Source organism: Stegodyphus dumicola, chromosome X1 (genome assembly GCF_044657685.1).
Source record: "Stegodyphus dumicola isolate Sdum_Otavi_A_Nest chromosome X1, ASM4465768v1".
NCBI classification, from domain to species: domain Eukaryota; kingdom Metazoa; phylum Arthropoda; class Arachnida; order Araneae; family Eresidae; genus Stegodyphus; species Stegodyphus dumicola.
Genome location: NC_140780.1, coordinates 72,551,723 through 72,570,335, shown reverse-complemented (window position 1 = coordinate 72,570,335; position 18,613 = coordinate 72,551,723). Strand labels below are relative to the sequence as shown.

At 31.6% G+C, this 18,613-nt stretch overlaps 1 protein-coding gene across 1 annotated transcript in view; it reads right to left on the bottom strand.

Moving 5' to 3' along the window:
* Stt3B (catalytic subunit 3B of the oligosaccharyltransferase complex) overlaps positions 1-18,613 on the bottom strand; it is a 74,942-nt gene that overhangs the window by 6,421 nt on the left and 49,908 nt on the right. The window contains exons 11-16 of the mRNA XM_035367955.2: positions 16,565-16,794; positions 15,348-15,535; positions 13,228-13,399; positions 10,951-11,124; positions 10,544-10,657; positions 9,725-9,931 (exon numbers count right to left, since the gene is read on the bottom strand). Coding sequence (XP_035223846.1) covers positions 9,725-9,931; positions 10,544-10,657; positions 10,951-11,124; positions 13,228-13,399; positions 15,348-15,535; positions 16,565-16,794 — 1,085 coding nt within the window. The remainder of the gene's footprint in view (positions 1-9,724; positions 9,932-10,543; positions 10,658-10,950; positions 11,125-13,227; positions 13,400-15,347; positions 15,536-16,564; positions 16,795-18,613) is intronic.

Genomic DNA, 18,613 nt, shown 5'->3' with positions numbered 1-18,613 from the left:
TTTTTAACAATTATATTCAATTTAATGACAACATCTTTAAACAAGTACAAGGTATACCTATGGGGGGGGACTTTTCAACCGCAATCTGTGAACCAAGAATAAATTTATACCTTCACTTAAAATTGAAGATCACAAGTATTTGCAAAACATCTTTTGTTATAAAGATGATGTTATTGCCTTTAACAACTTCAACAAAATAGAGAATGCAAATATTTACCCTACATGCCTCAAGCTTAATACCACTAATACAGTTCAAAATGATGTAGTTTACCTTGATTTACATATTCTAGATTACAATCTTAAAGTTTTCGACAAAGGCAGAGATTTCAACTTTCCTACACTTAAACTCACTGGAATTCTAATATTTCTAAAAAAGTGGTTATCAATATAATTAATGCACAACTTCTTAGAATAAAAAGAATCTGTAATAATACAAAACACCTCCAAGAAGAAGCATTCTGTTAAAATCTTACAAAGCAATCTTGTTCCAAAAACACCCATTAAAAATTCCTTAAAAAAAGCTGGCATTTACCTGTTTTCTTTAGATTATTTGAATTAGATAATGAAATTTTTTACTTAAATCCCTAGGGAAGGTGGTTAATGGAATGCTAATTCAGACGATCTAATGTAAAAACGTAAAGTTAATTCCTCTCACCACTTGAATTTTACTTTCCACGTTTAGCTCAGAATTTCAAATTATATTCTTAAATTAGTTACTAAACGTTTTTCTGGCCATTCCTTTCCTTTTATTGATTTTAAGGACCAATTTCGTTTTAAGTAGCTTGCAAGCCCTCTAGCTTGAAGAATTACGACTTTAATTAACAAATTACTGTATTTTTCCAATTTCAACTGCTTTCTGGCCAGATTTACGACTTTTTGGAGGTAGCCATTTTGTATTCACCTTCTAACTACTTTCTAGAATTTACTTCAAGCAAGACGCCATTTTGATCAAATTACCACCATCTTCTGCCATCACCTCCCCCCCCAATTTTTGAGTCAGGTTTTACTCACTGTCTGTTACGTCTCATTGGCCATGGCTTTGTGACGTTTATTTGCCCTTTAGCATCGCCCCACCTAATGGGTGAGCTGAATTCTTATCTTTTCTGGAGGCAAACGGCAATTTTTAGCTCATAGCTTTTCACAGAATTTATTACAAAAAGTTAAAGATGCTGGTATGTTTAAGATTTTTTCTTTCCGTTGTTTTAATTTTGATCATAGCAAGACCCAATTTGATGCGCTTTATTGTTTAAATTTAAAAAGTTTTTATTCCTTCTTTTACAAAGTTTTAACTCTTCAAGCTAAGTAGGTACTCCCTTAAAATTAAAATTATGTATATGTTGACTAATAGCAAATCGCTATTTATTTTATTCTGTACATTTACCTTACCATGCCAGTTTGTATAGTTTTTCTTGCAGCATTAATGTGTTTCTCATTTACTTTTAACCAGCGGACACGTCAGCAAATGAAACAGAAAAATTGAGACTTAAGTTATATTAGGTATTTTTGTCTGTTTAATACTCAAAAAGTTTTTTCGTGTGCAGTCTCAATTTTTCATGTTTTGACGAAGCGCATTATGGAATTAGCTGGATTCGAAGTTCCTTGTGCATCCCTTGATATGTCGAATTAAGCTTATTTACCATTTACCTCTTCTTTGTAATTTTGCTTGTTTTAAGCAATTTTTGTATTTATTTAAAAATATTTTAGGACTGTTTAACCTTCCATCAACATTTTTAACTTGATTTGAATTTTACATTCACTTTTTATTTATCGGCTTTCTTGTTAAGTATTTGATAGTTCTTGTATTTTAAATTTTAGTTTTTGTATTGCAATTTATTTTTACATAGTGTTAAAAATTTTACACGAGAACCACAGTATCACATTTGCTTTTAAGCAATAGCATGAAGAATTTCCTATTTATCTTTGCAGCTCAATGCGCAAAATTCTTCCTTTATATATATATAAAGAAATTTTCTCCTTTCTTCTTTTATATATAACAATACGACAGCTGTTTAAAAAAAATAATTGGTGACCTCAAAATTAATATTCTAGATTTGGTGATCTCCTAAATTCATTTGTTCTAAAAAATTCGTGAATCTTCTATGCTACGTAACAACATCAAATTAACCAATCACAGACTAGCTCTACTTATACCTCAGTTTAGTATAAATACCCTAGCCAGTTAATTGGGTCATTCTTCCTTTCCATCACTGTTGCTATGTCAACATCACGTCACTTTACCTTTGCTTAACTAACTACATCATTTCTTGTTAAAAACCAATGTACATAGAAATTTATCATATTTAACTATGATCGAATAAGTGTCTGACCAAGTAATTGGATATGGGGGGGGGGAATAAAGACTGGTGATTGTTAAAATTCAGATTTGTTGCCTTCATCTGTATGCCTTAACCACAGCCATGATGGACATCGAAAGCCGTTAGGTGTTTCAGCGTTCGACTATGCATTCAATATATATATCCCTATGGAATTACGTTTATACACTGACTACCAATAAGTATTTGGGCACCTGTGATAGAAAAGCAAAACTAACTTTATTCAAAATCAATAGTTGGTACAGCCTCCACGAGAGGTAATTACAGCGTGGACCCTCTGGGGCATACGTTCCACAAGTCTTTGTATGAAAGCTAGTGGTATTTTCTTCCACTCTGCTTGGAGAAGACATAGAAGTTCCTTCACCGATCTTGCACAGGTAGTGCACCCCTGAATTCGGCAATGCAACTCGTCCCAGAGGTTCTCGATAGGGTTCAGGTCTGGACTCTGGGCAGGCCAATCCTTTCGATGAACTCCATTGGCACCATACCAAGCCTTGGTTAACGTCGAAACATGACAACTAGCATTGTCGTCCTCAAAGTAACAGGGGTCCAACCCGTAAAACTGCCACAACGTAGGAAGCACATTGTCATCCAAAATAGTGCAGTAGGCATCGGAGTTGAGCTTACCATAAATGGGAACCAAGGGTCCCAGCCCATACCAGGAGAAATACCCCCAGACCATAATTCCACCTTCGCCGAACTTGACTGTTGGCACAATGCATTCTGACAGAAGTTCTCCAGGTAGATGCCAGACCCAGACCCTGCCATCCGAACGGTATGGTTGAACCTTGATTCGTCACTCCAAAGAACCCGTTTCCACTGATCTACAGTCCAATTTCGATGTGCTTTGCACCACATTAACCGAGTAGCACGGTTGGACTTTGTGATCAAAGGCTTATGGGCAGCAGCACGACCATGAAAACCAAGCAGATGTGCTTCCTTACGGATGGTATTCATTGAAACAATACTCCCGGATGCCTGTTGAAACTCCTCGCGGATGAGGGCTATCGGTTGGGTGTGGTTCTTCCGAATTTTTCTGAAGAGCACTCGTCGGTCTCTATCCCCCAGTTTCGTTGGTCTGCCGACTCGGGGCACATTCCAACAATCACCCCTCACCTTCCACTTCTTAATCACGTAGGCCACTGTCGATATTGGGTACTTCAGATCGCTAGATATGTCCCTTAAGGATCGTCCACATTTGTGATACCCGATAATTATACTTTTCTCGAAATCAGAGAGCTCCGAACTGCGATGCATCTTGCATGCGACTAAAGCCGATACTGTTTCCTACACGATATATACCGGCGGAGTCCGTTGCGTACCCTAGGACTACAGATATCGTCAATTGCATAGGTGTCCAAATACTTATTGGTAGTCAGTGTAACTATAATAGGAGTTCTTTTCTTCACTGGGGATTGAGATTAGAATCTGCCGAATCGGAATTTAGAAATGCCTTTTCTTCAGACAATTTGCAGCTAAAGGAAAAAAAAAAAAAAAAAGAAATCGATCTAATGATATTTTAAAATACATTCAACTATTTTATATACAAGTATATTTAGGAGCATACATAAATAAAAAATATGTGCCCTAAATTACGTGATGGTATGTCATATTAGTGCTGGAATTAGTTTCACAAGGATGCCAGAGAAAATTGCCTGAAATTTGAAAGTACTATTGACTAGTAAATACATTTAGAAGAAAGCTGACAAATTAAATGAAACAAATAGCATTAAAGCAAAGTTAATTACTTCAGGATTAACCCATTCGCGATGGGCACCTCTGTTACCGAAGCATTCTTTTGGGACGGCGCGTTAACCGGATGCGTTGTCCTGTGGGGATGGGCAATTTACGCTAAGCCTAACTATGAAAAACAATTTGAAAGATGAAATTTGTCATCCAATTTTTTCAATTTTGGGTATAATACGAGAAGAACATTCAGGTAGTCATCAGTATGCAATGGGTGTACGCAAAGTCCAACGTTGCATTAGTCACAGGAATATAATATCTGCTGCTGTTTTACTCAGCAAATTTGACTCATTTAGCATTTGTATATGTTCTACAGTCAGATAGTGCTTTTGTTTTGCCATTTAAAAAAAAAAAAAACTTTCGCTAAGCAATACAAAATATTCGTCTCAATTCCGGAAAACTCAAAGGGTAATAAAAAAGTCTCTAATGATAGAACATCTACTCCACTGTAACCGATAAAAAAATAAAATTAAAAAAAAAAAAAATTAATTTAAAAGTATTCCAGAGCATCGAGAACATGTTCATCTGTTTATATAAAATGACACAGTAACAGCCATTACATTACTCAACATTAAAGAATTGGCAATTGTGTATATTCTACGTTTAGATACTGCTTTCGTTTGCCATTAAAAAAAGATACGTTTCGCTGATGATTAGAAATATTCATCTCAAAGCACGAAAAATCTAACAGTAATAAAAAAAAAGGAAAAATATAAGAGTAATAAAAAAAATATCTAATGATAGAACGTCTATCCCACTATATCGCAAAAATAAAAAGTACCTCAATGCAGCGAGAGTACGTGCATTTGTTTATATCAAATGACGCAGTTAAAGAGACATTACATTGCTCAACACCCACCCACAAATCTCACTCTCATTCTGAAACAAAATACCAAAAAAAAAAAAAAAAAAATCATTTCATAGGAATGAAGGTAAACATACTTTACTTTCGATATATTTCCCCATAACAGGCGTAGAGCTACACCTAGCGGCAACAAAAAAATTAATTAAATGTTCTATCTAAAAAGTCAAATGTGGTACACCCGGCCGGTAGAGTGAATTAAATGGCGATTTAAATTTGACACAACTGGCCGTGAGGTAATGTTCGCTGCTGATGCACATATGACACGCTCGTACTGAAAGGGTTAGAAACAGAATTACAAAAGTCGATGGTATTTTGGTGAAGATATATTAAATGGTTAGCCTAGATAATTGTTTTTTTTTTAAAATTTTATTTTAGTGCAAAATGACAATTAAAGGCATTTAAGAAAGGAGAAAAGGTTTAAAAGATTTTGTTTTATACAAGAATGTGGGGAATTTATTTTCATTTAACATGCACTACACATGCGAATCTCTGGATTCTCGAGGTTGCTGGAAACCAAAGATGCTTGAAACTCGAACTTGCTTTGCGTTTCAAACAGACAATCTGATTGGCACTGTGAAAATTGGCTCTATGCCAGCTGTTTGAATGATGCTCACACAGTACATGATTTGCCAAGAGAGTGATCGCTTTCATCGTTGGCGCGAAAATCACTTTCCTGGGGATCGCATTATGAAATTCCCTGACTGGTCCCAATTTTACAGGTAGTGCGGCAAACCTGCACACAATATGCAATAAGCACAGCCTAGGAAACCATAAGGTGTCATGCAGTGAGCATTGAGCTAGAGGCTCAAATGATTTCTTTGATTCTCAAATGGTCTTATTCCAGAGAGACAGTTGAAGGGTCTAAAGGACCATTTTACTAATCCAGATAAAGTTTAATAGACGGCACCAACTTGTCCTTACAGAAGTCAATAGCTTTGGCTTTTTTAAGTAATGGATGAACTAAAATTAATGAAATTAGACTACAGTTTAATGAGTGTGCAAGTTAGCTCTGACCAAAGTTGGCTATAAACTAGCCTAAGGGTAAGAATAACTCAACGCTGCAGAATACTGATCACTAGAGAATCAAAGTTAGCAACGTGGCTTTTAAGCAGACAGAACATGCTCTGATTTCATTCTTTAAAAACCTTCCTTTAAATATTTCCTTCACTCTACCTAATTTGAACATCTCACGTGCTGGATATTTACATTCTGGCAGGGAAATGAAATCAAGGCTTGATATAGAAAGGTAAATTAGCTGGTTACAACCTTAAATGTTACTCTATATCTTCATTGTTGATGGGGGCAAGATGAATATTTCTGGGTAGACTTTAACCTGGAGAGAGTCCGGAGCATGCAACTTTCTAACATAAATTCATGAAAAACATTTGTTGGTATAGGAATGATTTACTTGTTTTAGAAAGAATTAGGACAAATGGCCATATCAAGTTCACATATGTTGCAGGAGTTCCATTATTGTACACAAGTATGTAGGCGAGCTTTACACTGCCAAGTGAAGCTAGTCAGGCGTTATATGAGCACCAAGTTTCTGAGAAGCCCTAAGCCAGCTGTCTAGTAATTGCATTATGGACTCATTTTGAAAACATTGATTAAATAATGGTCAACAATGCTGCAGTTGTCTTCAGATGGCCATGTCTAGCAAGATATCTGTTTCAGATTATTGAGATAATGTTTATAATTTAACAATCACTTGTTATTTCTGGGCTTCATCTAAATTAGGAATTCCCAAGCCTTTTCTTGAATCTAATCCTTTTAAAGAATAGTTTTCTTCATTGATCCCCTTTAAAATTATCACTATAATATAAAATATACAACATAATCATAACATAAATAATTGCATGTAACTAATTTAAACAGATTTAGACTAGTTTTGGGGAAGGATTTATTTTATTTATGCTTTATTTTTGTATTAGTACTGTTTCAAATTTTACAAATATAAGCAGTTCAGTTCAGTTAGAAAGCCTAAGAGGAGACATGTTTTCATGGAAGACTTTATGAGGGAAAATGAGTCATTTTCATATTACACCTGCAGAAAACCAGGAAAACAATCTTGCAGCCAGCCCATTTGCCTGGAATTGAACCCAAACTACCAGCATTCAGATGTATTAACCATTCAGCCATGAGTGGGGATACAAATATAAAGAAGTTTTCAGAAAAAAAAATCTCATATTCTAATTGCATAAAAGTTAGATGTTAATTAATCCAATGGCTACGCTTGATGTAGTGATGCAGTTTACAATATTTAGCATAAAATTACTGATTCTTAAATCACCTTATTCAAAATATTCAACCTGTTTCTTGTTTTTGTAGAAAATTACTGACTTGACTAAAGCTTGCTTCTTGTAAGATGGAGAAAAAGACAATGGTGGATTAGTAATAGCTTTTATTCTGGGAAATTTATCTTAGATAACTTCTGGATAAGACTTGTGCTTCAACATCTTCCTTCAATACAATCAACTCTTCTTTCAGCATAATATCAAGATGAGATACATCACAGCTCAGTAGTTCTATGAGTTATGCTGACACATTCAGATTTTTAGTATCTTAGAAGTAAACATTAAAATCCAGAGCTTAAATTGCACCGGAGCCTGGCTCTGGTCCTTCTTAGTTTTGGTGATAAATCCTAAATCTAGCCGGAGCGCACAGGAGCACTAAAATAAGAAAGTTCTGGCACTTCTTTTATGTAACTGAACAACAATTTCAGTAGATATTTTACCTCGAAAATTTTATTTTCAACCACAAAATTCTATTCAAAATCGCTCATTAAATTTTAATTTAATTAAAATTTTCTAACTACTTTAATAATCCTTGAAAAGGTATGGATGTTTGTAAATGTATAGTGTCGGTGCGGCACGGCGGCGCTCTAAATATGCACTGAGCCGAAAGCCCTCCCATGTGGACTGGTGGGTGAGGAGAGGGGTGGAAGATCCCCAGATATCTCCGGGGTACTCTCCTTCAAAATTGGGGGCAGAAAATAGAAGCCCAATCTCTCTGAGTAGGCTCTGGCAACCATTGTTCCGTGTAATATGGTTAAGACAACAACAATTACTACTTTAATCTTTAATAAATAATTTTTATGATATAATAATAAATATTAAATAATTTTTAATTAATTTGATAAATATTAACTATTTAACTTTTAAATTATTAATGATTTTAATAGTCATTTTATTTACTCTTGTTTCTTATCCCGATCGTCTTTCTATAGGGCTCCGGCACTTTTAATTTTAGAAATTAATAAGCCCTGTTAAAATCATACCATAAATTTTGCAAGTGACTTGTATAGAACAAGATATAAGGAAAAACAAGCCTTTTCATTCAATAAAGGGCAACCACATTAAGTTATGAAAGTAATGGAATATTTTTTGACTCAGTGTCAATATAAAACAAGTCAGTTTAGAACAAAAATAGAAGAAAACTTCTAGCTTCAATGAAATTGACGTTTGTTCCTTGCAGTTTGTTTTCTGTGGCATTGAACAATGGACATACATCAGCCAAGCAGAATATATATTTTTCAAATTTAAGCAAATTGTGGTCCTGCACTTCACATTTTTATTTTGTAATTATTGCATAATTTTTTTTTATATATTTAGCCCAAAGGACATTATCTCAGAAGGGCTATTAATTTTAAAACGGCATTTTGCATTGATTCACTTTCAAACTGCTGCCACTAAATATTACCGCAATGTTTTATATTTAAAGAAACTAAATAATGAAGAATCTGCATCAATGCATGAATGTTTCTCGCACCGTGAAGACACACCGGTACCTAGAGCCATCAAATTTTGAATAATATAGTCCTCCAAAAGAACATGGGCACTTGGAAACCCGAATTTTCAATTTGTTTTATTATTGGTTTCAAATTTTGTAAAACTTTAATGAATTTTTGATGAATAAACTCAACGATTTCAAAGCCAGCAATAGCAACACTGTATGGGGGGAGGGGGCATTTTTATCTCCAACGCACGAAACTGTGTATCGGAAATGGTACAGATATGCTATTTTTAAATATTTAGTGATATTGCTGTTGAATTTTATGTGTTTTAAGTGCAAAGAACATGATATTTAATAAACAAAGGTAACACACAAAATGTTAAAAAAATGCCCTTTTGGGTGTAATATAAAATCTGCAAGTTTTCAGATTTTATTTTTTTTAAAAATATTATTACTAATTTTTAACACATATTTAATCATTTTTGCATTCCCCCCTTATTATTTATTTTATATGATTTCTTCCTTATTACATGATACTTTGTATCAACAAATGATTAATTATCAATTTTACTAACAAATTTTTGTGTAATCAATGAGATCTTGATTGTGTGGTTAACTGCCAGTGTATATTTGGCTATCGACGCTTTGATTATTTGTAGCCCCTTTAAAATTTCATGAAGCCCAGGCAATTATTATCGGCACCATTGGGATTCGTTGATCTTGATTATTCAAAGAAATTTATTTCAAATGTGATTATCAATCACTGACCACTATCAAGCTTAGAACTTGACAATTAACCAAAATATTTGCATGACGCAGCACAATTCATTTTATGATTTCATGATGTTTATCTCATTTACATCTTCTGCATATATTTTCATAGTATATAATCACCATAAATCATTACACTTAATGGTATTTCAATTGTTCTTTGCACGGCTAACAACATTTTTAAAACTATATTTTAAATAAGATCAACAGTAAAATTTCCAAAACTAATTTTGGTTTCGTATATAGATAGTTAATGTAATTAGTCAGAAAATATTACCTTTTTTGATATAAATAAATTATGAGACTTAATTTTTCTTTGGCTATATGGAATGGAAGGTCGGTTGCTTTCTTTCTTCACACGATAAATTCTGACCAACCAATGTTCAGTAGTATATGCCTCTTCTAAATGCTCCAGCTCAAAATTTTTATTACCAATCTCCATATTCCGGGTTCGATCAAATCCTGATGGTGTACGAAAATCAAGCTAAGCAAAGAATATTAATTTTTTAATTAGCAAACATCAAAATGTAAAAGACAAATACACATTTACAGAGAAAGGCAGATGCTCTCAATCTTTTTCTAGAAAAAGAAATAGCTGACTTAAACCATTCATACATATAACCTTAAAAAACTTAACACTAAAATGCTACAAATTTGGAAATCTCATAAACATTATCATAATTACAGAACTCTTTAAAAAATTTAGATAAGAATTTCTATACGATCTCGAACTCAAAAAATTAAGAGATAGTTTAAAAAGGCTTTTCCTAAAATGTAGTCTTAATATTTTCATGAAAATTTGCCTTAATATTTTTAAACGCTTTGCAATAAGCATATTAAAATTATTTTCAGTAGTACCAACCAAATTGCTGGTTATTTATGCAGTCATTCAAATTCCTAATTATACGTTTACTACTTCCAGTTTAGTAAAGCACACACAAAATTTTGTTCATTAATGAGAATAACCTCAAGTTTTTAAAAATCATTGTATACAATATATGTCCAACTACAGATCAAGCATAACAGGATATCCCATAATGTTTTGATGCAACAGCAAGCACAATTTAAATATAGGAATTAATATGAATATCATTACCTGTAATTCTCCAAAACGATAATAACTCAGCTTGTACATCAAGCAGTTAAGTAATGTTGGAGAACCATGTTCATCTACTCGAAACTCTCCTCTACTAGTATAATAATCACTTTCCTAAGAAGAAACAGAAAATTTCTGACCACTATTTCTCACATAAATATGAAGAATTGGAGAAAGAGAATTTTAAAAAAAAAAAATCAGTATTTAACAGAAAATTCATTAATGATATCCAGGAAGCAAACTTGATAAAAAAAATTAAAAATACCTGCAAAATAGCTTTGAATAAAAAAAGTTACATTTCCAACATCATTAAAAAAATAACTGTTTAACAGCAGTGGTTTTCAACAGAATTTATTATTTTTAAAAATTACGTATTACATACATAATTAAAAATTATGTATACATACTTTAATATCACGTGGATGTTCCCCTTCTGCAATACGCACCATCCAGAGGAACTTATTTAAATCATCACCTGAGTAGCCAATCACACCACCAAATATGACTAGCACATAATCAACATCAAGGGTTTTCATTATTTCATACGCAGCACTTTCATTTGATGCCATGGCCTTTCCAACCTAAACAAATGGAAGTATACAATAAGATGAAACACTCGAGGAACTACCAGATAAAAGGTTAAAGTTAAAAAACATTTTGTAAGCAAGATATAATGATTTATGTGACACAATGCTCAAATCATTAAAAGGTAATGATTGACTTCCCAATTTATGAACTCCGAGATAAATGACAGATAGAAAAATTTTCAAATTAAATTGGTGAACAAAATGAAATACTTCCAGAAAGTGTGCTTGGCTCATAACTGTGAATTAAAAATTCTGCGAAGGTAAATGTCTATGTTAATTCAAAATTACTGAATTTGAAAAAAATATATGTGCTTTTAACACAAAATATATGCAAATAAAATCAGAAATTACAGCTTATATATTCTGGCTGCGCAGAAATCTAATGCTATTAAGCATTTATGCATGAAAATACATCTTAGCAAAATCATTACTCATATATCATTCACAGTGAACACTGAAAAATTTTGTTAGTTAAGGTCAGTCATTCACAAACAATTATTCCACAAAATATTTTATTTCAAGAACATGAAAATAATTTCTCTTCAGTAGAAATGTCAGCGAACTAGAAGATACAATAATCCAAGGGCTTACTACTGCATTCAAAAACTGCTATTTATCCTTGTTAATGAGACAAATTCATGCAATTGCAAGCCAGTTCATATCTTATTTTCACAGCAACCATCAGCACAAAAATAAGAAGGATTACTATTGCTAATGCTCACAAGAAGGATACTTATGTACATGGTAAGCATGTTATACCATGCTTTCTTCCTCTTTCAGCAAGAAGCATTGCCACTGGAACCCAAATGGATTTTTGATTGATAAGTTCAACTTAAAAACTGATCCTCAAAATACTCTTATTTGAAAAGGAACCTGTAACCTTCTGCAGAATTGAAGATTGAAGATTGACCTTGAAAGATCATTTTGATGGTAGTATTCATCTTTCCAGAGAAGACATGAGAAATGAAATGGAAGTTTGCATATTTTTAAAATAAATGTTCTATTATGAGCTGCAGATATATAAATAAAGAGACTTTTTATGTAGACTAGCTGTCTGTGAAAAGTGAGTATAAATCCAACAAGATTTAATTTACAGTTTAATTAATTACATGAAAAGACACTAAAATGTTTTTGTTGATCATTCATCATACTAACTCCTTCTGGTCAGAGTAAAGGAGATATAACAATGTCATTTTTTCCATTGCATAAATATTTACACCAGTTGTAAATATTTTAACAGTTTTGTAATAAATGTTAAGTAAATACTCGAGTAATTTTAACTTGTAGAGTACACATTTGGGCCATGCAAATATTTCTCTTAACTTTTGCTCAATGCAAGTATTTTGATTTGATGGTCTTTCCAACCTTAAACAAATGTCAGATTGGAATGAGATGAAATAATCACATTTGAGGAACAACTACACAACTTTACATGTACAGGCATAAATAGCATATATCTATTTATATGCTACACTGAAGCTTGTATAAAATAAACTTTTCTTATATATTGCAATAATGCATTTGTGATGAAATCTTTTAATTTGGGACATCAATTAATTAATATATATGCAGGATATAACAAAAATACGATAGCTGTTTTAAAAATAATTGATGACCTCAAAATTAACTAGTCTAGATTTGGTACATTCCATGTTATATAACATTGCTTGAAAAAGGTAACTAAAACTAAAATTAACCAATCATAGTTTGCCTCTAAAATTGCATCTACTTTGGTATAAATATCGCTCGCAAGAAATTTAGTCATTCTTTTCCTAGCCCCAGACATGCTATCAATGCTATGCTACTTTGTTTTTCACTTATTCTAAAATAACATTGTATCCCTGTTAATCTGTGTATATAAAAGAAATTATTTAATTCATTATGATTGGATAAATATCTACTAAGATGGTTTTATATGCGTGAAAATAAAGATTGGGACTTCTTCAAAATTCGTTTGTGTTGGTGTCATCTGGTTGTCTTTTCACTCAGTCATCATGACTACTCATTAAAAATATCACATACACACATGTAGAGCAAGCAACACTTGATAATACATAAAACTTTAAACATAAATATCAGAGATGCATTTGCACTTACTAAAGCAATATGACTGTTATTCCATGTATTATTATCAACAAGGGTCGTTCTATTAGCCATTCCAGCTATTTGATAGCCATAGTCCCACCAACTCATAACTCTTGCATCTTCTGCAGTGTTCTGTGATATCCAATAATAGGCTTCTCTGAAGTCATCTAAAATCAGTCGGGATCTAAAATAATAACAACAATAATAATAAAACACTGAGATGTTATTACCATAAAATATGACTAAATGAATGTAATATGGGATGAATAATGAATGTAGAGTTCTTTTATTTCAAATTCTAAGAATACAATCACTGGTACTATGTTTACTAAATTTTTATGAGTTCTTAGTAGAATGAAAGATATACATCATAGTGAAAAGTTTCGAAAACATATTTTAAAAAGAATACATAAGCATGCTGGCAGAACATGTCTATGCTATGTCCTAAATAAAAACTGTTCCTTCATTAATAACACTAAACAGTTTAAACATTACAAAATTAAAATGCTAAGAATTACAATTCCATATTAAATTGAGAAGAACATTATTTAAAACTTTTTCAAACAATACAGAACTAAATTTAATAACTTTTAGGAAGAAGGATGCAAATAACTTAACAAATAGTATTAGTTTTTATTGAAAAATTCAAATTAAACCATTATGCCACTGAGCTGTAACATGATAAGTAAAATTTAAACCTGTTTATAAATTTTCTGGTATCATTAAAAAGGCCCTTATGAAGTACTTGGTGATTGAATACTCCTAAGCATTTAGCCTCCCATTTTACATAAACCGTTCCACAAAACTGAGACAAAAACCAGAAATCCAGGACAAAAACAATAAAAGTTATAGCAAGGTAAGAAAGCTATTATTTGTTAATTGGAATTATATGGAAGAGGTATAGGCCAATTTAAAATTAGGTACAGAAATAACATTAAATCAGAGTAGATTTTATACAAAATATGACTGTTCCAGGCTTATCTTCCCAAAGGAATAAAAGGATTTTGTTATTTTTTGGCTTCTTTTAAGAACTGTTTACTATAAAATGGAATTAATAACAAGATATCTCCTCTCTTCTGGAACCCTGGTATCAAAACAGTTTAGATAATTAGAGCAAAGCACTGAATTGCACCTTAGGATGCTTCTGAAGAGGATTTTTTATGAGAAACAGATTGTAATCATCTTAAGCATTAAGGTCAGCGAGTGCAGATTTTATGTAAGAATGCCAATGGACTGTGTATCCACTTCATTCTTTCTTACAGAAACCTCTGTTTCATTTAGTGCAGAAAAAATTATATTTGATTACAATATCAATTAGGCTCATATACTCTTAGTAAAGAGTCAAGATCCAACGTGAACTCAGATTAGTTCACAACCATAGAAGGCCAAGAATACATCAAAGACAGAGATCATCCATTGGCATACTAGATGCATGATAGAACAGTATTAAAATGGTTGGATGCAGGTCAAAGGCATATAGATGAAATCTTGAAACTTCACATACAACTTTTCTTAGCGGCTTTAAGTCTATACTTTATTTTTGTGAAGAACTGTGACTGTGAATGAATACCTTCAAAATAAGAAGATGCAAAGAACATAATTGTTGCTCAAATTGCTGTACTTGACAACTATACATCCTGTCTGGGCTGAATTGGGAGAAGCAATTTCAATATATCACTCTTATCCCAGAGTCTAGTAGTTATATGCAGCTTCATGAGAAAACAAAATTTGTTCCTCCAAAATAACATCTTTCCTCGTAGAGAGTGCAAAGACTTTTTTCTTCTAAAATTCCACCCGCTTCAAGCTCTCTTTGGCATAAACCTGTTTTCATAGCATGAAATATGTTTAAAACTAAATATGCATTTGTACTGTACATTGCTTTGTACATCTACATAAAATTTCTTTAAAATCTTTTGCAGAATTCATTTTAAATTTTGCATGCCTAAGGTATTTTATTTATAAGCCTGTTGGACTGAATATATAAATTTAGAGCTCTACTTGTGATTTTTAACTGTACAATATGTTAAAGCTTGATTGCACACTTTAATGAAAATCATGGTCATAATCTCAAAAACAACCTAATAATCTATAACATTAATACACCATAACACATAAAGAACAAAAATACAAACCCATCAGAACTGTATGATGCTAAGACGATGCTAGGACTCGAATATGCATTGCTAGTTACCCAAGTACAATGCACTGCAAACATCATTAAGATCATCATTAGCACCACAATAACTATGCTACGCAGATTTGTACCCAAGCCATGATTTTCTTTTGACTGATCAGTTTTAATTTTGCGTATTTTTCCAGCCTAAAAAATAATCAGATAATATTTGTGAAACAAGAATACATCAAATTTCTTTTTTATTACCCAATTTAAATAGAGAATACTATGAAGACAGATAAATGTCTCAATAATTTATACTGAACCAAAAATTAAGCGAATTTTAAGAAATATTTTTAGTGTCCAGAGTATCTGGATATAAGGTATAAAACCCTTTAATTTAAACATTCTAAAATTATAAAAAACTACTTTTCATTTTTTAAGTATGATCTTACAAAGCTAATTTTTTAATTATTGACAGATAAATTCTTCAGATATGAATAAAATTCTCTCACAGCTACTATATAATGAAATCTTAAAAAATGCACTTGAACCATAAAAACGAAACATACAAAATACACAAATATCTTCACATAAACAATGAAAAAGAGACTACTTTTTTAATATGTCAGCATAATTCAATAGCCTAGAACATGATTAAGGAAGAATGTATACATTTTTTCCACATTGTTGAATATTATGAATATATAAATAGACAAAATTTTGAATAAAAATTAAGTGTAATAACAAACCCTCTGAAGAGAAAAGCATTTACAGTTTACATTTTTCTATAAAATTTAGGTTTTTTAAACACATTTTAAAAATTAAATATGGAAAGAAGTGTAAGATTTATTAAAATTAAAAAATACTAATGCACAACTTTCCATTACTGAGAATTTTTAATGAAACAAAAATACTTCCTTAAATATCAATCAAATAAATTTCTTTACATTACTGATATGAAATTTACTGCAACTATAGAAAAAAAAAAAAAAAAAAACAACATAGAAAATTATAAGAGGCCCGATCAATTATATAAATTTATTTAGTTCTGGATGCATAAATTTCTAGCACAATAATTTAATTTTTTTTTTAGCTAAATGATTTCTTGTTTCTCTAAAGTCAATACTAAATACCTTCATGTAAAAGACTATAAACAAAATTTATTATGCATATTTCTTTAAAATAAAATAAAAATATAAATAGACAAAGCACATTTTTTAAGGCAACAATTACCTTGTCATACAGATTATTTTTTCCTTTCTTGTCAGGGGTTCCATCACTTTCCTCTGAATCACTATCATTTGAAGACAAAGATGTTTTAGGGCACTCATCATCCTGAAGATATGTTTCCATTGCTTGTGAGAATGCAATGGCACTCAAAACACACACAACTGGAGTTAATGTAAGCATCAATCGAACCATCACTCCAGCAAAATACACAGCAGTAATGGCATACAAAATAACTGAAATATACAAAAATTCTGAGCACTATATCTACAACTTAAACACATTTTTCATATTCAAAAGCTACATTCCAGTACTTTAAGACAGACCTCTTACTTATAAATTTAGGTGTTATTTCAAAAGTATCTACTAAATAAACTCCTTTCATTGATCAGTAGCAAGTGGCACTGCTATAAAAAATACTTTATTTACAAACACTATTATTTTATCCCCCAAACTAAAAATGTATCTCAAAATTATACATACTATAATAGACACAATGCTTATTTCCAATGTTTTTATAGTCAAGAGTTTCTAATTTCTCTCCCTTCAAATGTTACTTCCCATTGAAATAAAGTGGCATGACATTAAGTATTAGTTTGGGGAAAAAAATTCCTTTTTTCCCCTGCATGAACATTTAATAAGCTCATGTCTTCATATTTGAATATTAATAATTCTTTAAAATAAAAAAAAATACTTATATTTATAACATTTGCAATGTTTTTTCACAATGTTTAAGAATATTGTATCTACCATAACATTTCCTGATCACATATGATATCTTTTTGACAGTCTCAAAACAAGAAAGCCCTTGGAAAGCAGGCTCTTGGCAGAAAGAAAGATAATATTTTTCATATACAGCTGATTTCAGAGATAAAAAAAAAACTATATCAGTCAGTATTAGATATCTGCAGATAATCAAGAGGAGGGGATACTGCCCCATTTTTTTATAAGATTTGCCATGCTTTGAGAAATTCTTTAGATCATGCATCTTTAATGCACATCATGTTTCACAACATCTGCAAGCTACCAATTTTACCTAACTTTCACTTACATTAGTGACTGTATACAAATTTTCATATGTACCAAAAAAAAATAAATAAATAAATAAAAGCTTTTGTCACTACTCAATTTATGTTAAATACATAGAATGCAGTTATTGGCACCCGTCAAATTTTATTTTGCCTCGGTAACTGGGATAACACATTTTTGCTTTGATTGTTTTTCACTGTACCTGACTATCACATGAAATACAAAACTATCATGCAAGCACACCTACAAGATGATTTTTCATAATTCTCCACATTTACGCTATGTTTTTAAATTAAATTCACTTCTAATTTAACCTCTCTTTGTTTCTAAGTTAATATATATACTGGCAAAAAGAATACATAGTTTTTTTCTGTTTTATTTCTTTACATTTTACAGCTTTATTTTGATAATCCATTATTCCGGGGCTTATGAAACATTTTGTCGCTTCAGAAAACTGGAAAATGGTGGTGCTTAACCGAATGCCATTTCCATTTAAATAATAACAATTCTATACATGCAATGATTCAACAGCTAATTCTTTTTATCATTATGTATTTATAGAGAAGCAGAAATATATATTTTCGTCTTAAAACATTCAACATTTCATACTGAAAAACCTCCCCTTAAACCTATATCAAACCCACAAACATGAAATGCAATGGATAACTTTCCTAGAAACATATTTTTCTTGAACTAGTTTGAATGACAGGTTGCACCCAAGATATTTTATGACAATTGGAAAAAAACGTCATATCATGATCATATGAATGATAAAGATACCATGTTTTATATGAGTAACACAATCAAAAAGAAAGCTCACAGAACCTAATCATGCAGCCTGAATACGTAAACTTCTTGGAAATGAAAATTTGTTGAAATACTGCGTTTGAACAAAATATTGTGAGATTCTCTAGTCTAATAGCAACTCCAGATTAACATAGAAATGTACATTATACAAGAGAACCTACTGTAAATATACTAGAGACCACTTTTAACCATTAGCTGATATAACAAAATCTGCACAAA